Consider the following 22,107-nt stretch of genomic DNA (forward strand, 5'->3'; position numbering starts at 1 on the left):
CTTGACTCCTCCAAACATATTTCCTGTCAATAACTCAATCTTTATTTTATCTGACCATCAAACATTTCTTCAGAAGGCATTTGGTTTGTTTATTTGAGCAGCTGGTAGTTTCAGTTCAGCTTCAGGGTGTGGTTTTTGGACCAGGTTTTTCTTGATCGGCACAGTCTTAGTTGTCTTAGTTGGCACCTTCTCCATCCATGATGATGTAAAACTGGCTTCACTGTGGACAGGGATACTGCTGTTACAGAATACCCAGTTCATGGCAGACTTAAGCCTTGATGGATCCTGATTTCTTTCTGAACATCCTAACCAATTTCTTTTTATCTCATGGTGACAGATAAGTAATAGTCAGTCCAAGTACTTTAAAACAAATCCTTTTTATGCTGGCAAAAAGAAATTACCAGCTTCAGTCACTCATGATCACCTATGAGAAGTTAATCGGCCTTGTCAGCCAGAACCTTCAGCACCACTTATTCATAAAAGGTTTATGTGGCTGTATGTATGTACTTATATAAGTGTGTATGCATATGTTTGACCCTGAGTGGATTAAAGAACAATTGTCATGAATTTAAACTTATTTTTAAAAACTATTGATGTTGAATTTTGTATAATAATTTCACACTGGAAAAAGAAACAATTTAAATAATTCATTAAAAGACAAAAAATAATCTGACTTTCATGCCCATGATGAGTGGATGAAAATGACTTCAGCTGTAAAAACGAATAATTGGATTAAAAGGGATGTTGATATTGATTTATTGGTTCCCACCACTCCCATGTGTCCTCCAATGCCAAGTCTAAAAGTTTTGATTTTTAAGGTGCAGAGGAGTACCTGACATTCACCCCATCATCATCATTATCATCATCATCATCATCATCATCATCCTCTTAACTTCTGACTCAGGTGCAGCTAACTGATGGAATTTTGGATGACAAAGAGATAGCTTGTAAAATCTGTCATATCCCACAGTTTCAGATTAACAGTAGTAAATCCACAGGCCCCTGTGAGGCTCCTGTTAAATTATTAAATTGCTAAAATGTCTTGTTCCTTCAAACTTTAACAACCCTAAACAAGAGTCAATTGCAGAGTAAGACTTTTGGCATTGGCAGAGAAGATTTGGTGAGTTATTCATGGGTGCAACCCACATACTGAACTCACAAATGCATTTTCCTAACAAATGTGTCTCCATTGAAGGGGAAATAAATAGACTTTTCAACAGTATAAGATTTACTTTTTAAAAAAATATATTATTACAACAAAAAAATAATTAAGCAAACACATTTTCTTACTTTTTTGTGCTAAATTTCTTTTCACTTGTTACTGGTAAAGGTTTACATTCTTCCTGTGGTTCGAAATGATTGAATTTTTTTAACATTTTTATTTTATTTGGCTGGTTTGAGGACTGGTGTGCAGAGCATGGCTTTGAATTGATTTTATTGGATGATATCAACCCCTTTGAAATGGTTGGCAGCATGGTGCATGATACCCTTTTCTTTGCTCACGGCCACTTCAGGGTCATGCTCATTGCTTGGCTATAGCATAACTGACACATCTTTCCATCAGAAAGATGCAAGCTATGATGCTGCTGTTTTCTTTTGATTTGAAGGAGATAGAAAGTGAGAATAATTGAGACAAACAATGCTTTGCCACCTACACCCATTCATCTTAGTGGAAGAACGTTGGTAAAAACAGCTCCTAAAGTGGTGGGCTAGGCAGCTGCTTTTTACCAACTTACCCCCAAATATTTTTTCATGTGGAATTATACACTTGAGAAATAATTTTAGACTGAGAGTCACAATATATATATATTTTACACTGAATGGAGCATCAGAAAGCTGTTAAAAGGTAAATGTAATAACCTGCGTTATGTTTTAAATTGTAGGCAAGTCAATGTTCTTTTGATGGTGATGGGCAATGCATTGTTACCAGTCTCAATTTACTTCAGTAAACCTGCTGTTGACCAGCCTGTTATCAGAGTCAATCTCTCCACAACGCTCTGTGTGATGCACTGCTAGCTGTACAGTTGATGGATAGTTGCACCGTTGGAGTGTGATTGGCACCTTTCTTGTGTTTCCAAGGAGAAAATGCAGTGAAAGTTGTAGCGGTGAAAAAACAACCCCCCATTACTGTTGCGGACCTGATTGCTGGTGAGACATACCGCCTGAGGGTTTACTCCCAAGTGCTCAACAGCGTCAGCAGCGAATCTGTCCTGTTTAAAACCAAAGCAGGTGAGACAACACCTGGCCAGGTTGAACCAGGGTTCAAGCCAGGTGGCCTGGTTTCCACGCAGGTTTGTCACTAGTTGTATCAACAGTAACTCAGTTTACCCTAGGTGAGATATCATGGTTTGTTGTTGTTGTTTTTTTACACCTAGGATGACTTCCAGAGATAAATTATTTTCACTCAGAAGAAGCTCTGTGTGACAGTTGGTGCTTTTGAACCTCAGGGGTCCACTTTACAACAAATGTCTTTATAACAATTTCACAAATGTGCCTTTTTTGTTTTTACACTGGCAATACTGGGGCCATTAATAGTCCTTATCACTACAGTTATTAGCTCTTTTTCAGCTCCTGCTTGAGAGTATGAGCTCTTTTGGTTCAATATGAACTCTCAAGTGACATAAAGGAATGTGTTTGGTTCATACATAAGCTTATGTTAATTGGTCCAGTAAACTAAACACCTCTGCAGCTATCATCCTAATAAGACTTCATTGTCATTGCTAAAGCCAAAGTTATTTAATGTTCTTCCTTGTCTGCTATAACATGCTTTTCTTTGAACATGTGCAGCACAAAGTAGACTGATCTGTCGATGAGTCTTGATTCCTAGAACTCCTCCATTTGAATGTTTGTAGTGCTCCTTCAAATTGCATAAAAATAAACCAAAGGCCCACAACACACAGCTCTGTCTTCAGTCCTCCATTGTTGGTGGAGGTGAATGTTTAAGTGGTGTACAAGTGTTGCACAATCACAGCGTTGCCCTGTCTGTGTAGTAGCAAACATGTACTATGTTCTTTAGCTCCTCCATAGTGGGACTGATGCCCCTTTTACACGGACCCTAACGGTCCCGGCTCCACTCTACTCGGCTCGCTTTGCGAGCATTTACATCTGCATTTTTTCGAGGCCGGCCCTGCTTCGAAGTAGGTCCAGCCGGGCTGGCTCTGCTTCGTGGGTGACACAAGCTTAGCTCCTGTTCACTCATTGGTCGTGGGTGTGACCAGATGCAAGCATAAAGAGCGAAGGTAGGAATATAAAGAACAGCGTTAGCTTACCCTGCAACGTTTCTGCCGTCTGTCCCCCAGCTGAAGGCCTGTAAAGCCTGAAATCTCCGGCAGATAACAGCTGTCCTACTCCGCGCAACAATCGCAGCATCCAGAGCATTTCTTCCCCTGCGCCTCTCTTCCTGAAGTCTCAGGAGAATCCCCATAAGTTTAAAAAACAGCAACAACACAGGGCCAACGTTGTCCATAGCGCTTCTGTTGCTTCCACTAATGGCGCCAAGTTTCAGTAGCAACCAAAACTGCCCCCACCACAACCCAAGGAGGCGTTCCTCTGCTACAGACCAAACTGGCTGGTGTGAACGCGATGCATTCTTTATAGAGCCGAGCAGAGTAGAGTAGAGTAGAGCCGGACTTCTGAAATAGAGCCCGTGGAAATGGGGCATAACAGTCCTTCTAACTCTCAGAAACACTTTAGAACTGTTTGGTCCAAAAGCACCAACTTGGTTTCTTTCTAATTTCAACGTGGCTGTTTTAATAGGGACATTTTAATATCTGATAAAACACTGTTTTAATTGTGTGATAGTGGATAAAGATGACTCCCCTACATGATCCTTGGTCACCCATTGTTTCTTCTCCAGTTTTTCTTTTTTGGACCATTTTTGGTGGCTCTAGACAACCACAGGTTGAGAAGAGCCCAAACAACTATCAGCCCTCATAGTTTGGCTTTTATCAAAGTCAATCAAATTCTTATTCTTACTTTTTATAGCTTCCAATACATCTATGTCAAGTTCAGATTATTCACGGGCACCAATTCACTGGCTATGGCGACGGTAAGTGCCATATTTGTAGTATTTTAACTGTTGATGGCAGATCATTTAGCTACAGGTATTAAAGTATAAAAGTATTTTATACGTAGTAAGTACTTTTAAAAAAACAAGCAGAGATATATACTTCTGTTCTATCAAGACCTGTTGATGTCTTAAGTTCATGCAAAAAATAGCCTTTAAAATAATTAGAACTTTCTTGATCCCTTAGAAAGAACTTTTAGTTCCTAGGGTCATATGTATTCATATATTTTCCTGCTGTCTGAAAAGTGGACCCCATGCGGTGCAGTGGTTAAAGCTGTTGCCTCCCAACCTTTTTGTGTGGAGTTTGCATGTTGTCCCCGTATGTGGGTTTTCTCCGGGTACTCCTGTTTCCTCCCACTGAACAAAAACATGCATGTTAGGGTAATTGGTGACTCTATATTGTCCCTAGGTGTGAGTGAGAGTGTGAATGGTTGTTTGCCTTGTTTGTCTCTATGTGTCCCTGTGATGGATGAGCTGTCCAGGGTGTCCCCCGCCTCTTGTACAGTATCTGCTGGAAATAGGCACCAGCCCCCCTTGACCCGAAAAGAAGAAGCAGGTAAACAAATTGGATGGATGGATGAATGTCTAAAAAATTAGATCTATGCTGTGTAATAGTGTGATTTCAAAATATTTTTTAAATTGGCTTATTAAAATATTGACAGTTTTGTTGACAAGGACAACTCATCTTCAACCAAACCTAACCATCAAGCTTTTTTGGAACATCTTTGTAGTGTATTCAATTGAACATAGGTTGAAAATGATTTGCAATCATTTTATTCTGTTAATAGTTATGTTTTACACACTGTCCCAACTTCATTGGAATTGGGATTGTATATACTCTATGCTCTATGACTGATGTCAGGTCTGATAAGGTGAAGTGAAATTTATTTATATCGCACTTTTCAGCAGCAAGGCAATCCAAGGTGCTAACTACTGATACCTATTTAACAAAACATCCCTTTGAAAATATCTAGATCATTCCTAGGCACTAATCATGGTAGAACGACAGCAATAGAAGCTGGGGTCCATCATACCAGACATGATCCAAGATCCAGGCTGTGCAAAGATGCCCCTGAGACAGTCCAGCACATAACAGCAGGATGTGAGATGCAGGCAGGCAAAGCATGCATGGAACTGCACAACCAAGCAGCTGGAACAGTGTACAGAAACATCTGTACTGAGTATGGACTGGAAGTCCCACAGTATCTCAGCCCTGCCGTTCTCCACCTAAGGTGGTGGAGAACGGCAGGGCTGAGATACTGTGGGACTTCCAGATCCAGACTGACCAACAGCTGATGACTATCCAATGTTGTAGGGGCCAGGAAACTACAAAAGAAGGCAATCATGATAGATTTAGTGATTCCAGTTGTCAGTAACATCAAGAAGAAAGAACATGAGAAGCTGGAAAAATACCAAGGGCTGAAAGAGGAAACAGAGAAGTTGTGGAGAGTCAAGGCCTCAGTGGTGCCAGTGGTCATCACCTGGTGCTGTGACCCCCAAACTGGAAGAGTGGCTCCAACAGATCCCAGAAACAACCTCAGAGATCTCTGTCCAGAAGAGAGAAGTCCTAGAAACAGCTGAGATACTGAGGAGAACCCTCAAGCTCCCAGTCCTCTGGTAGAGGACCTGAGCTTGAAGTGAAGTGAAACCGCCCATGTGGAGCAATGGCACAAGCTGTATTTTTTATATTTATAAGCACATACAAATATATTCATGGCCTTTCAAAGCATTTTTATGCCTATTACAATGCCATAGTTGTTGCTCTAAGTAAGTCTAAAAGCTGTTTTAGTTCAAATGAACATTTTAACTGCGATGCTGATCTCGCTGAAATGAGAAGAGACCAAGTTGTTCATCTATAAAAACACTGACTGTTTTTATTCTTCTCTCTCCTCTGTGTGTGTGTGTGTGTGTATTTCTCCAGCTTACATAAATGAGGTAGACATCGCCACTCAGGGGTGGTTCATTGGCTTGATGTGTGCCATTGCCCTCATTATACTGATCCTCCTCATTGTGTGCTTTATCAAGAGGAGTCGTGGAGGAAAATACCCAGGTAAGCCAGTAGATCAAAGTCTCTTTTTCCTGCAGTAATTTCATATTTATGTCTTTTTAACTTTTCTTTTTTGGTAGATTTTTAGCTTCTTTCACAGAACAGTTTCTCAACATGGCTGCTAGCACGAGCCCATCTTTAGGCTGCCTTTGATTGTTCTTAAATCACCAATTAAATTATGTCCTACGCTGATGTGCGATTTCATAAATCAAGCCAGTATCATAGAACCAAAGGAGGTGTGCAGTATCACTCAAGGTGTTGATCTGCATACCTACACATAAAATGTGCAACAGGTATTTCCCATTCTAAATGATGTGTTTAGCTGGTCTGACAGACCATCAGTGCTTCACACCCTGGGGCCATGATGCTGCGAGACACATGTTTACCTTACAGTTCTGTTAATGCCTCACTTGGCACCTCAGAGATGTAACAGCAGTGGGTTGACTTCAGCCCTACCCTCAGTCCTGACATAAATCATACCAAGACAGGAAGAAGGCAGACCCTGGCCTAAGGTATTTTGTGCAATGGACTTTCATCCAAAATCTCCAAACACTGCAGTTCTAGCAGAGTAAATGTTTTGCCAAACAAACAAATAAAATTCCTTTTGTCATTGAAAACAGAATTGACATCACAAGTATCGGGTCTTTGTGTTTTTACTCTGAATGAAGAGCAGTGTGAAACTAGTGTTGGAACCAATGTTGTCCAAATGTGTGTTGAACATGGCAAAATACCCAGAATCTGGAAAACATCTACTGTATTATCAGCCTTATTATTAAATCTAAGGACATCAGAGAGCTAGTGACTTCAGACCTTCTGTACTCCCCAACCATTGATTGATTTTAAGAGGCTTGAAGACTTTTTTATTTAAGCAAGCCTATTCTGCCTCTACATGTTTTTTATGATGTTGTTTTTATCTCTGATTTTATTTTATTTATTTATTTATTTTTGTTTGTTTTTATCTTTGATTTCAATTGCACTGTGTCGCACTTTGAGATTTTTGTTAATGAAAAGTGCGGTATAAATTGGATTGATTATTACTATTATTATTAAATTCCTGGTTCTGAATTCATAAAGGATATCACACACACACATAAGACAGGTTGCAGTTTCAGAGGCAGTCATTTTAAGCTCTAAGGCAAGGGTGTCCAACCCTGGTCCTCGAGGGCACACCTGATCTGAATCAATGGGTGATTATCAGGCTTCTGCAGAACATGAAGAGGTGATTTAACCACTGAATCAGGTGTGTTGGAGCAGAGAAACAAGGAAAACCTGCAGGATAGTGGCCCTGAGGACCAGGATTGGACACCCCTGCTCTAAGGCAAGGAGACCGATTGCCTTGGGTGAAGAACATTTTGCCCTGAGACAGCATACAAACATTTCTGATTTCATTCTCATTTCTCTTCCATCAAGCAGCACTCAGACAGAAAACAAGGATACATTTATTTTGTTTTGTTTCATGAACTAAAATTATTTAAGCCTTCTTTATTTTTTAATTGTCTGGTCCAATCAGGGCCTTCTCTGAGTACCTTGAAGTCCCTGACGGTCTACCAGTGGTTCAGCAGAGGGACTCAGGTTCTCTTTGGAAGAAAAAGGTGGCTGAGGAAGAGAGGAGATTTATCAGTCAACCAGAATCATCAGCCAACCAGACCCCATCTACTCAGTAGAATCCTTCATATCTCCTTCAGGACGGCCTTACAAAGTCCTCATGATGAGAACTAAACCAGACTGCATGCTCTCAGTAGAATCCTTCATAATGCCTCCAGACTGGTGTGACAAAGGGCCCATGATGAGAACTAATTCTTTCCTCTCTTTTATGCCCTTTGTTTTTATTGCTCATATTAAATAGGTTTTGTAAGAAAAAAATTGACTTGTTGTACATATATATTGTGTTTATTTATTGGATTTAGATAAATGTAAATCATTTATTATTTGTTTTTGTAGATGTATGTTCTAAGTAAATGTTAACGATGAGGCTACAGCTGAAATGCTTATTGAGGTTAATAAAGTTATCTGACTCTGACTCAGAACTACCATCTTAGCTTTGGGTCATTGACAAAGTGTCAAAAAATCTTTTGTCATTTTCTGAAGCAACATTTCAGGTATCAGCACCTGTTTTATTCATGAGGAACAGTTTGTTATGATGGCAGATAAACAGCAAGAATCTGATGTTTAATCTGATCTGACATGAAAGTCACAATCTGAGTTAAAGAGTTTATATATATATATATATATAAAGAATGGAAAATATGGAATTGTTATAATGTTTTACAGTTTCTGTAATGAGTAGGTAGATCCCTGGCTGGTCCTGCGATAAAACCCCCGGTAGGTGCCAACCTGGGATGCTGAGGGTCGTATGTTTTACTAACAGAGTCAGTGGCTGAGTGACATGAGGACTAAACAAAGTTAAAAAACTGAAACATAACAAAATATCTTCAGAGAGTAAAACTGTTTTAAATACTGACAGAAGTACTGACACTCCTTTAAACCCAACCTAAAGTCCCTAACGTCTTCAGTTTTCCTTCAGGTTTAATCACTGTGTTCCAAACAATCCAAGCAGGTTTTATCCAAGGCTGCTGGTGTTCTTCTTTGTCCTTTCCTCATTAAAACTCCTGCGTTGAAAAGCAAAACGTCTTTAAGAATCCAGCTGACTTGGATTCAGCTTGCTAGGATTACTGTGTCCCAAAAGACTGAGAATTCACACCAGCATGTGTTTCAAACACTTCCTAAAGTGCACCTGAACTGCTGAGGCAGTGTTTGTGAACTGGCACCAATTAAAATGATTTTCCATAATGTACCATACCTTTGTAATGCGAGGAGAATCACAGAGTGGAACCGTCTCCATGAGTCAGTTGTAAATCATTTTCTGTGAGAAACTGTATTTGTGTCAAGTCTCAGGGGACACGGTAAGTATGGGACTGGGACACAGCTGACTGTGTTTTTAAATTAACTCAGGATGGTTCTGTATACTAAATATTAGTGCAAGCAAACAACTCAGACTATTCTCTCTGTGTTTCTCTTGTTAGTTCGAGATAAAAAAGATCTGCCTCTAGACCCAGTGGATCAGAAAGACCAAGATGGATCCTTTGATTATCAGTAAGTATAATCACACACGTATTCCACCTGACTTATTACTCATAATACCAGCATATTTGGGGAAAAAAGCGAGATAACAAACACAAATTAATTCTTGTTTTTTTGTACAAAAACTTCTTTGTTTGAATATAGTACTCTTACATGGAGTCTTTAACACAATTTTTTAGAATAACAATAGAGTTTAAAAGTTGATGTTTTAATTGTATTTGACTCATTTTTATCACTGAAGATTCTCAAACGGACCGGACAAAAAACAAAATACATTATGTTATTGAAGCGTAGTAATTCAGAATAAAGAAACTAAAATCTGGTTCTTCTTAATGTTACAGTAAATCTTTTTGTTTTGAATATTCAAAGCTGAATTGGACCCATATCTGGTGCCATCTAAATAATAGGCAGAAATTTAAATCAGAGGCTTGTTTCCATTGATAAATCAAAAGAATCAGCAAAACATGTTGACTTAAGACACCCAGATTAGATAGAACAGTTTATTACATCCTTTTTGTAACAAACAAAGGATGTAATGACTCACGGGGTCACGGTGTGTTGTTGTTTACACCACAGAGGTGAGGCCAGTCTGTTTTAATTAGAGTCCATGCTGCTTTTGTTTGCTTTCAGTTTTTCACTGGTATAAAGTTGGAGTTGTTGGTCTGTAGAACGCTGAAACTGTTTGTTCTCTTGTTTATGCTCTTGCAATAGTTTTTGAGCATATAATCACCAAGACAGAAATCAAATACTGGAGTTTAAGTCAGGCTGAATAGGAAGAGGGAAGTGACATCAGTGAATATCTATATATATAGATATTCACTGATGTCACGTTTGTTGAGCCTTTTAGTTGTTGCTAAAAAGGTTAAATGTTCACAGGAAACATTTAAGAAGCCATCACTGGAGACAATGTTATTCAGTGAACATAAAGTGATGCTAATAAATCTCAAAGATACAATAACAGAGAGCTTTGCAGTAATAATCCTATATGGATCAATTATACAACCTACAAAAAATAAAAGTAATATTAAATGAAACACAGACAAAAACTGTAAATTACTCAGACAGAGAGGTGGAAATGAAATTAACCTGTCCGTGTTCAAAGATCATGTGATTGTATTACAATAATTACAGCATCAGATCAGATGAATAACAGCTGGTCCCAGGTCAGTCAGGTTTGCAGCAAGTCAACCCTCAGCTGTTGGAACTGGACCTGCAGATCCAGCAGATCAGAATGCAGAACTGAGCTTCATGTCTGAACGTGATACGAGTCCACTCCTCATCAGTCCGTGGCTCCTGGATCAGGCACCACTCCAAACACAGCCGTCTCTGCTCTGGTAATAATAATAATAATAATCAATCCAATTTATACCGCACTTTTCATTAACAAAATTTAAAGCTGGTGTTAAATGGGAGGAAGATCCCATCTGATACCAGTCAGAGACATGGTGCAGGACGACACAGGGTGATGTTCAGAGTCCAGTACCTGTGTCCAGATGTGACTGGGTCCAACATCAGCAAACATTTGTATGCCTCACATGTTAGTCAGGCCCACAAATTGATCACCAGGCTTCATGCAAACCCACAATGTCAGACTCCATCGAGTGCTGGTGATGCTGTTCCTGACCTTTACTCACTGTTGTGCTACGTGTCCAGCAACTATCTGATAACACCATTTCGCCACTCATGATGCCACCTTTAATATCGTCTGGTGCCCATTATAGAATTACCAGCTCCATCACTGGTCTGCATGTGGACCAGACCGTTTCTTCTGGGTGCACAACTTGTTTTTGTCAGTAACAATTACTGTGTTAAGTATTCTTTGTGCATTGTTGATGTCTTGGTAAGTGATTTGTCTTTTGTTCCTTCCAGGTCTGTCAAATTTCTGTGACCTTGTCAACACTCCTCTCCTACTAAAACTTACTAAATTAAACCGTCTTTCTTAATAGGAGACAAAAAATGTTTGAACTAACTGTGTGAGAGTATCACTAAGATTTAAATCGGAAGAGTGGCTGATGAAAGAGCAGCATTAATATTACATCAGCAAAGATCATGTGTCTCACAGTTTTAAATTATTATTCAGGATGAATATATTTCTTATTTTGTGTGCACACTTCCTTTTCCAAGACAATAAACTTGTAAAAATCAGTTTTTAGTGAATCTAAAGGTATTAGATTTCAAAGATAGCTGTGTAAGAGTGGCATGATCTGCTTCACTTAATGTTGTTTGTCCCCCCCGAGTCAGGCTCTGTTTCTTTAGTTCTCTTTGCTTTTGTCTCAAACTGTAAAATTAGTGCAGCTATCTTTGTGCATGTTCGTATACACAGCAGGATTTACATGCATGTGTAGAAGTTGTTTGTTCTCGTTTCTATCTTTCTCTGCCCTTCCTCTACCCTGCTCCCCCCATCCCACATGTTTTCTCACATCTCATCCTTCTTTCTTCTAAATGCTGAAATGGGTCATCTGTCCGTGACAGGAACGAAAATGAGAACAGGTACTTTGGTGCCGGCTTGTGCACGGCTTGCGCATGTTGTGGGGACAGGGTGTTTCAACTGGGGTGGGTGTGCCTGGGAGGACTGAGGAGATCAGCTTGTGTGGTTGGCTCTTTAGTCAGCTTGCAAAGAGCCAACAGTTTTATATTCATGCTTTCTGAGCTCAGCTGGATTGTTCATGCTTTAATGCACTGATGAAATACAAAGGAAAATGTTTTAAACCTAATGTAAAAATAGCTAACACCATAGTAACTGTAATAGCAGACATATGGACAAGACAAGTTGTAGTAAATTTAGCGCCTCAGTATGTATGATCAGTGAGCAGCAGTAACCCAGAAACCACAGAAATCAGAGCAGCTGGAAATACTTTATAGGATGTATTTCTCTATATGTGCATCTAAGACTGCTGAAGTTCGCAAATGGTTTGCTAAAGTGTGCATAAACAGCTGGGGGACGATTTCCAGGTCCCTGTACTAAACTTAGATCCTCCTCACACTGGTTGACCCTCCACCCCCTTTCTTCCCCATGGTCTACATGACCCAGTAGAACGTGGCTGGATCACAAGGGATTTGAAAAACCTTCTTCAGTGTGAAGATAGTCATGATGCTGCTGAATACTCACCGAATAGGTTTGTTCCTTGTAGTTTCTGCATTCCTGAGATGCTGATCAAACTACACCCAACTGCATCCTGTCCCCACAATGCTCCTACTGTGTGCTGCCCTGTCACTGGGACGAACCATGGCAAGATGCAGCTGTAAGACACAAGTTTATCGTCCAACGTTGTTTCCTTGATCTTGTGACAATTTACAGAATTAAAAAAAAATTCAGAACCATCTAAATGGACCAGCTGGATAAAGATCCTCTTTGACCAGAGTTATGCTCCTAAAGATTTTGTCAAGACCCCACAAAAACCATTCATATCCTGCTTCTCTCTTCATGTCTTGGTGGAGTCATCATCCAGAGTGAAGGGGATCTAAGCTCAACATGATATAAAGTTAAAATTGTTTTCTTTTGACTCTAAAGAGTTTGCTTCAGACCTTTGGATGTAGTTTTTATATGATGTGCTGAAAGGAGAGGTGCTCCCTGTAGTCTAGCAATAATGTCAGAGTTCCAATGTTACAGTAGCTGCTGTGATCCTAAAATACAGAAAAATGTTCAGTTTTTTTCTTGAAACCACAACTCAGACCCATTTATCTGAAGTTCTCCCATTATTTCTCAGCTGGTGTGCCACTGTGTAGAGCAGAACAGAATCATAAACGGTAGTGAATCATGGATTTATTATCTCTACAAACCATACCCAAGGCTTCCTGTCTGTTCTGTAAGTTCTGCTTCAGGACAGAGAACTGGGTCAACAGCCATGTGGACCTGAGTGAAGAACTGCTCCCAGAACTACAAGGTTTTTGTTTCCCGTTTGACCACCGATGTTATGAAAAGAATCCACTTATTCACCGTCTCATTATGGCTAAAGAAGCCAAAGGAATAACAGGATGGGATGAAAGAGGAAGAGGAGGAAAGAGAAGCCACCATTAACAGCCAAGTCCAGTTAAAACCGTGTATCGGTTCACCAAAACTTGTACATATTATGTTTCAAGACTTTTCTCTGTGAGCAGATGATGGGAGTAATTTCACACAGATTAAAATAGTTTAAATCACTAGGATAAACAAACAGCAGCTGAAGCTACAGAAAATGACACAAGTGAATGTCAGCTGTTTCCTGTTGCTGTTGCATTTATTGGACACAAAGAGAACAGTTCAAATACTATGAGTTAGATTTTAAAAACTGAATTAGAGCCCCTGTTGTATGAGCCTCCTTTCTCATGTGAAAAACAAAAAACCTGAAAGAATTTAAGGTTCAGATTTCAGTCTTTTATTCCGATTTTTTTCAGGTATGGGAAAAACAAAAATTGACCACTTTTTTGGCAGCATTCAGCCCAGTGTTAACACAGGGCCAGCATGTTTCCTGATGGGGCTGGCAGGACAAAAATGTGTATAAAACCATGTAACATAATGTCACCTAATAGTTGTTGGACTGCAGGTTTATAGCTATCAACATCTGCATTGAGACATCTTCCTTTTTGGAACCTAAACAATAAATAAAGGAGAAAAAACAAGAGAATCCTAATTATAAATTCTACAAAAATTAAACTTTCCATGCGCCACCTTAACAATGTTTTATTAGCAGGAAGCATTGTCACATAACTAGTATAGAATTGTGTCCAACAAAAACATTTCATTACATTACAATTGTTTTTGTTTTTCCAAATCTCCTCAGGTTGAAGAAAGTTACCAAACTCTGACACTGTGTTTTAGGTGGGGGTTCCAACATCTTAGACACTAAACAATTTATCTGTAAGCTACACACAATCAGCTCACCAATAGTTGTCATGAAGAGCCAAATCAGACCAGAACTGTTTCATGGACCAGTTGTTTTCCCCCAGAATGAGCTTTCATATGATATTAAATTAACTGCCGAAGATACATTTACACTCAGTAGACACTTGTTCAGTTGCTATCAGTACATTTAGACATCTAGACTTGGTGAAGACGACTTGCTGAGATTCAGAAGCTTTAGAAGTGGAGACAATGGGAGATGTTATTTACTTTGAATGTGGTTGTTGGTGCCAGACGGGCTGGTCAAAGTATTTCAGAAACTGCTGATCTTCTGGGACTTTCACATACACCCATCTCTTGGGTTTACAGAGACTCATCAGACCATCCAAATCTTTTATTGTCCCTTTCTGGTGAGCTTCTGTGACTTGTAGCCTCAGTTTTCTGTTCTTATTTGACAGGAGTGTCACTCAGTGGGGTCTTCTGCTGGTGCTTGGACATGATGTGTGCTCACAGATGGTACTCTGCAGACTTTGGTTGGAACAAATGGACATCTAAGCTGCTCTTACCTTTCTGTCTACCCATTCTCCTCTGACCTCTGACTTGTAACAATGGCTTTTTGGCCACACAAATGCTGCTGACTAGATATTTTTCTCTTTTTCAGACCATTCTCTAAACCGTAGAAATGGTAGTTTCTGAAATACTCAGACGAGTCACTTAAATCTCCTTTCTTCCCCATTCTGATGCTCGGTTTGAATTTCAGCAAGTCATCTTGATTATGCTGATGAGTTGCTGCTATGGCATTGGCTAATTGCCTATTTGTGTTAACAGGCAATTGAACAGGTAGATCTAATAAAGTGGCCATGAGTCTCTGTTATTATTATGCCACATTCTTGCAGTCTTTCAGCATGGAGCATGACAGCTATTTACATTCTGTCAAAGACTCTGATATGCAACACCCAAGCAGGGGAGAATCAAGACTCCACAAAATAAATGGCACTGCTGCATCCTTCTAGTACAGTCATGTTGTGATGTTTTTTTGGATATTAGAATGCTAATCTGAAGTTTTTCTCTTCTTGTGCATGAACCTGCTGTCTCCATCCAATCAACCACAGGTGTTTTAATGTTCAGCCAAAATTTATTTTTAGAATATGTCAAACATTAAGGCATGGCTTTGTCTTACTCAATACTAAAGGATGATATTTTTTATCTATTTTAATCCCCCCTGTTCTTCTATGAAATGCAGTCAGATTAATGCATTCAGTTTTTAACATGCTGTAGAGGAACTCTAACCTGGATTACTTTTTGCTGATACAAAAAGTGACTTCACATTTTTATCAGTAGCCAGCTGTTTCTGTAGGTGTCTAAGAAAACATGTCGCCACAACCTCTCCCTGATGGAATTACAGATCTTAGTAATATAATAGTTCCAGTATGTGTAAAAATCCTTTTTGGGAGACAGGGTTGGTTTTAAAATAGATGAATGTGGACACGGATAGGCTCATGGATGGATAAACTGTTGAGTGGATTAATGAATGGAACAACTGAATAATGGATGGATGAATGTCTTTGCAAAAGATACAGTGAGTTGCAAAAGTATTTACCCCCATGACCTTCTCTCAGTTCTGTTTTTTTTAACCACCTGGAATTTATAAGGAGTTTTGGAAAGTCTTTTAATTTACACATCATAGTTTCCACTTCGAAGATGCTAATTATTTTTGATTGTGGAGAGAAAAAAAGGAAAAGCTGAGCATGCATAACTATTTACCCCTGCCAAATTCGGCTCCATCACCAGGATCTTGGTCCATCTAACCTGGACTTTTTGTCGGTTCTTCCTGACCAAACTGCTGCAGCTCCTTCAGGTTGGATGGTGCTGCTTGTGTCCAACAAGCTTTAAATCAAACCAGAGGTTCTCTGTTGGATTCAGGTCAGGGCTTTGACTGGACCATTCCAGGACATTTAACTGGTTCTCCTTAAACCAGTGGAGTGTTGCTTCAACAAAGTGTTTAGGGTCATAATCCAGCTGGAAGGTGGACCTCTGTCCAAGTCTCAAATCCCAGATGGCTCTCAATAATTTCTCTCTGTATGCTCCATCTGGTGTTGATTCTGGGGGCTGTTACAAAAGGTGTGTAAATACTGAGATCATTTAGATCACTCGCAGGTGGATCTTATTTAACTAATTATGTGGCTTCTGAAGGTCATGGTTGATGCATCAACGCAAAGGGAGTTAATAGATATGCATACGCCACTAAGTTTGATACTTTTTAGAATTATTTAAACCAACTTGTCTCCCGTTTAACTTGATGAATTTGGAGTAATTGTTGTAAAATTATAACCTATATACAAAATAAAAATCCATTTAAATTCCAGGTTGTAAAAGAAGACATACAAAAATAGCTTGGGGTGATTAGTTTTGCAACCAGCTGTAGACTTGGCTTGAGTTTAGAACAAGCTCTGGCTTCTCTGTTTCACTTCATGTTTAATTCTTAATCTTGGACCACTTTCAAACTTTTTTTTTTTTATGATGAACTCACTGAAAGCACTGTTGCCAGTCAACTCAGCATATTTCTATAGAACAAATAAATCCGACGGTTTCTAAACTCAGAGATTTTCAGCTCATATTACTGAAGGAAACTGGTCCGGGGTTTTTTTAAACTCACTGAAGGAGGTGTTTTTATTTGTTGTTACTACTGCGATGGTTGGCTTCAATCACTATCCTCTGTACAATGAAAAAGTCTGTAACTAAATCTACTCTTCATATAAGAGACATGTCAATCTGTAAAGTTTGTAGAACAAAGAAACAGTTGTTGGTTAGAATATTTGAAGATAAAAGTTTTAAATTAGGATTTACAAAGCAGCAACAGTAAACAACTTTAAAACTGTGTTTGTGGGGATAAGGTCTTAATGAAGGCTTTGGAGTGGAATTTAGAAACAGGATGTAGGTGGGCAATATAAATTGACCTTATCTAATATTCTGAATATTATTTTACAAATGTTTAGTGTAAATGTAGTCAGTGGTTACTCGTTCTAAATGAAGAAGCAGCCCTTCCAAATGTCCAAACTCTGTGAGATTTTCCTTTAACGAGACCCATTTGGACTCCAGCTAAGCGCTCCCTTACCGCCTGCTGACTTCATCATGTTTTAACCTTTAAACTTCCTCTCTGTTTGCAGCAGTGACGAAGACAACAAGCCTCTGCAGGGCAGCCAGACGTCTCTGGACGGAAACGTGAAGGAAAGTGACGACAGCCTTGTGGACTACGGCGAAGGCGGCGATGGTCAGTTCAACGAGGACGGCTCGTTCATCGGTCAGTACACAGTGAAGAAGGACAAGGATGAGACAGAGGGAAACGAGAGCTCTGAGGCAACCTCCCCCGTTAATGCCATCTACTCTCTGGCATAGCAGAGCGGCACTGCATGCTGGGACTCTGAAACAACCTCTGATTCCTGTTTGATTCATCACTGTACACACACACACACACACACCGGATTATCTAAAAGACTGTAGACAGAAAAGTGCAGCAGGCTTTGTCAGGATCTCCTCTAAGACAAAGCAGATGAACATGAGGTGAAATCAGGCCACAGGTTATTACCCTCTGTTTCCAGCTCTGATGAATCGACCAATCAGAGGAGCTCACTGGACAAACGGCGCCCTGTCTGCCCTTCACCCACACAGACTACTGGAAGTGTGCCTTCAGCTCACGTTTGGAGGCATGAACAAACACTCTTTAGAGAATTAACGCTTATTTTTATCAATATGACATGTTTTGAGTTTCTTTGAGTTTTTTTCTGCCCTCAGATCTCAGATCAGTTTTATGTACCTGTTGCTGCTGATGTGTTGCATCCTTCTGAATTGAATCAGCACACGTGCCCACCCTGACACGTCTGAGCAGTACCCTCAGCAGGACTCTGACAGATCCGTTTATCATATTGATATTCAGGTAGTGAAAGGTGAATGCTGTTCACACACTCGTGTTCGTGCCCCACACAACTATGCACAACCTCCACTACATGTTGGCTTTAACCTGGGTAGGAAAAGGATTTATTTTGGCTTTCTTTATATTAAAAACAGAAATCGCATGTTTGTGTTCACTTTGCCTTGAACGAGGTGGTAAACGTGTTCCTCTGACCCAGCGTTCTCATGCAAAGTGGCTTCTGTAACAAAAAGCCATCTCCTGCACAAACAGCAAGAGCATTATGCTGTAATCATTTCCATTTTAAAAAAAGATTAAAGAAAAGAAACTTTTTGAGCATGGTAGTAAAATATGTGCACTTTGAAGAAAAGAGAAAAGTTTCAGTAGTTTAGCGAGAAACACCAAAAGATAAAACCCAGTTAATTCTCTCATTAGCAAGCGAGCTAATCCTGCATTCATGCCACATTTGGATCATCTTTGATGCTTTTCGTTATGCTACAGATTCATCTGTAACGTCGAGCTAATCCCAGGTCAGTATTCTGACTGAAACATAAAATATCTGTGGATTCTGGTGGAAGCAGTGTGATCCAATCTCTGATATAATTACCTTTCACTGAATCTTTTTTAGGCTCATGACCAGTTAATGGTATGTGTGACACAATTAAAAATTTAAACAAATTCTTCATAAAGGTTCCACAACTCACTCCCACATTCTCAAACTGTGTCCTAAGGATCAGTCTAATAAATTCATCCCCAGCACAATTACCATCACACAAATTACACTTTCCTTTTGTTCTCCAAGCCCCTGGATCTCTGGAATTCTACAATTAGCTAACCTAAAATCACATATACTTGTCTTTGTCTTGGATTTTCTTGTAATATATACTTTTTCAACTTAAATTATTTTTTAAAACTCAACATTTAATGTTTGAAAGTTTAATGTTCAGTTTGTCAGACTTTAGCTGTGTGATGCTGTGAAGCTGGAGGTTCCTGCAAGGCCAGAAAGCAACGCTGGGTTCAGATATTGTGTTGTTAAATTTACATGAAACTGTTTGTTTATTACTAAACTGATCCTGACCCTGGACTCTGACCTGGACTCTGACCTGGACTCTGACCCTGAACTCTGACCCTGAACTCTGACCCTGGACTCTGACCCAGGACTCTAACCCTAGACTCTGACCCTGAACTCTGACCCTGGACTCTAATTGAGTATCAAGGCGAGATCACGCAGATTAAAATTTCACGAAACCTAGACTGTAACCCTGGACGTGTCACGTTTAATTTTCATGTCTGTGCATCAACTAACATTTACATAAACCTCGTCATGTTAGTCTGAACCTACCTTTGACCTTTGACCTTTGACCTGCAGTTTGTTACATATAAAATACACGTAACAACAGACTTTGGTTAAATAAGAATATTTCTAACAATAAAAACAGGTAAATTCCACTCACAGCCTCCCTCATAAAATGATGACAGTTTGTTTTTTTGCAGCGGAGCTCTTAGAAACATTGACTCAGTGGTTCTGGTCCTGTTCTGTTTAGGTTCTGGTTCTGGTTCTGTCAGCAGTTTGGTTCTTTTTGACTCATCATAGCTCTTAAATTAACAGCACTATAATAATTTTGAAATCAGTAAAGATCAGCGTGTTTTTAAAAAGTTTGATGTTTTTAATTTGTTTCATGATGTGAATTGTATTAATATATAACTTTTAATTTAAAAACAGGTTTAGAGGCTTTTTTGACTCATTTATATTTTGTTGTTGAATAAACAGCTAAAATAAAGAATCTGTTCTGGACTATCATGAGATTATCATGTTTTAGATATTTTTGTGTCACTTATCATCATCATGTTTAGCTGCTCTTCTTCTCTTCATGTTACTGATGATGTTATTCAGATTTATTGAGTATAACAGAAACTGTCTTTTGTCATTACATGTCATTTATCGTGTACATCTTGAGAAAAAATATTATCTTTTTCATATTCTACAAACATGCCCCCTCCTCTTACATGAAGAAAAAGCTTTATCTCACCATGGTGAATCTGTTCTCTTCGGCCTGTATCTGCAGCTTTTCCTGGAACAAGAAGAAGAACCCTAGAGAACTGGTTCTGGTTCTGACTGTAGCAGTTCTATCTGTCGTTTGTACCAGTCTCTGTTGTGAAACAGATTCAGTTCTCTGTGATGTAAATAAGACGTTCAGCACCTGTAGCATTTAAAAATGGACATCCTCCTTCTTTGAACTCTTCTGTGACCTTTCACCTTTCAGAGACTCAGTGAAAGCCTCTCATTAAACATGCTTACATAGTTTTGTAGCTGTGTCACACTGACTGAGAGTTTAAACTCTATTTTCCTTCTTTCTGTATTCTTCTAACCTTTATTCTTCATGTTAATGTGTAAAATCATGTCCATTATAAACAGCAGGTTTTATTCCTCTCTGGGTTTCACTCAAAACCTTCTCTCATTACCTTTCACCAAATCACTTTTTTATTATTTTTTGCATTTATTGCATTTATACATACATACATATATAAACATATATATATGAAACTCGTCTGGTGTTAGATACACTTTCAGTAATCAGTATTTCTATCTTTGCACTGGTCAGTTTTATCTGATGACAAAGATTATTTTTGCACTCATTTAATCATCAGTCACACAGTGAAATGTGTGCAGCCATTTTAATTCTTCATAAATGCAAAAAGTTAATTTTAGTTTGAGGCAGCCTAGTATTTCCCCTCATTTTCTAAACTAAAAGGTGCCTGATAAAAAAAAATGTTTTTTTGTTTGTTGCCTTTCTGTTCACCTCAAAGCAATATCTGATCACCTGGGTATCTAAAAGTTTATCAGCGTTTTCTGGACCGATGGTTTCCAGCTGCTTTCAGCACAAAACTGAGCTGAAACAGGAAGAAACGCTCTGAGTGTAATCCCCACCGCCCCATCTCTCTCTCCACATGGCCTTACCCCTGTGTTAACTGGCTTCATAAAAAACTGCATATCTGCTGATACTCAGTGCTTTATTTCTTGTCCTTCTGTCTGTGCACGCTTGTTAGAGGTGCTCACCGAGGAAAGCGTCTCATTTTACTCTCCAAACTGTTTTAGCTCACCTTTCATGAGGGGGGGATGATTTATTTCTTCCTTTCAAAATGCTGAAAAGTCTGGAATGGATCTGGATTTTGTAAATGTCTGAACACATGTTGTTTGGCTCATTTTCTAGTTTTTGTTTTGTTTTTGTTTCTTTTGTCTTTTTCCTTCAAACTCTGAGCATCAGAGCAGCTTGTTAAAGTCTTGCTTAAACATGCAAAGTAACAGCATTTGTAAGGAACATCTACTCCAAAAGAAAAATAATGTATACTCACCATGTATGCGTGTATGAGATGTTGCAACTTCTGCTAGCGACGCCTTCTTTATAGTAAAGCTATTTCCTTTTCTCTACCTCTGTCCTCTGAGTTTCTCTGATGTTTGAATATTGTAGATGTTCTTTAGCTTCTTTGACGATCCACCTTCATGAACAACCAAGTGATTCAATCTAAAGAATATTCTAAATACATATTAGATTAAAACATTACTGCAGAAATGCAGCTGCTGCCTGCAGCCCAATAGTAATTGGGGACTTCCTTTGTAATAATCTAAGATGACAAAATGTTGACATTCTGATGTATAAACTGTAGAAGAAATGTAAACAGAACCAAGACACAAAGCTACTGGCAGTGACTCATTGGGGTCACCATGGTAACCACACTCATTGACAGCGCTCTTAACAAAACTGGCAGACAAAAGTGCAGACTAAAAAAGACATCCTTAAACAATAAGATGCATTAAAAAAAATCTTGATCCATGAGCAGCCGAAGGCTCTGATGGTCACACATAATTATTATTTATGTTTTTACAGTGTTTTGTTTAGGACATATGGTGGTGAAAATTCTGAGCTCAGTTAAAATGAAAGTCAATGAGGGTTTGGGTGTGTGCACAGTGCAGGCTGGGGGATTTGAGCAAAAAACATAAATCTGTTAGAAACACACTGGGTGAAAGCTAATTCAACTCAGAGAAAAGATTTTTGAAAGTACAAGTCAGGGGATGGATACAAAAGGTTAAGGCTCTAAACATCCCCAGGAGTTCTGTTAAATCCACCATCAAGAAATGGAAGGAATATGGGACATGTGTAAATCTACCAAGAGCAGGCCGTCCTCAA

The 22,107-nt window shown here is 39.1% G+C and overlaps 1 protein-coding gene across 14 annotated transcripts in view; it reads left to right on the plus strand.

Moving 5' to 3' along the window:
* The window catches only part of nfasca (neurofascin homolog (chicken) a), a 152,074-nt gene extending 130,724 nt beyond the window's left edge, over positions 1 to 21,350 (plus strand). For 8 of the 14 annotated variants that reach the window (XM_037975115.1, XM_017437119.2, XM_037975116.1 and 5 more), the window contains 4 exons: positions 2,080 to 2,229; positions 5,988 to 6,116; positions 9,137 to 9,206; positions 17,181 to 21,350. In XM_037975115.1, the coding sequence (XP_037831043.1) occupies positions 2,080 to 2,229; positions 5,988 to 6,116; positions 9,137 to 9,206; positions 17,181 to 17,409 (578 nt within the window). In that variant the 3' untranslated portion in view covers positions 17,410 to 21,350. Of the gene's footprint in view, positions 1 to 2,079; positions 2,230 to 5,987; positions 6,117 to 7,623; positions 8,308 to 9,136; positions 9,211 to 17,180 lie in introns of those variants that run through there. The other 6 variants (XM_037975122.1, XM_037975123.1, XM_037975124.1 and 3 more) reach the window with 4 other exon arrangements.
* Positions 21,351 to 22,107: the final 757 nt, after the last annotated feature.

Source organism: Kryptolebias marmoratus, linkage group LG4, assembly GCF_001649575.2.
Source record: "Kryptolebias marmoratus isolate JLee-2015 linkage group LG4, ASM164957v2, whole genome shotgun sequence".
Taxonomy (NCBI): Eukaryota; Metazoa; Chordata; class Actinopteri; order Cyprinodontiformes; family Rivulidae; genus Kryptolebias; species Kryptolebias marmoratus.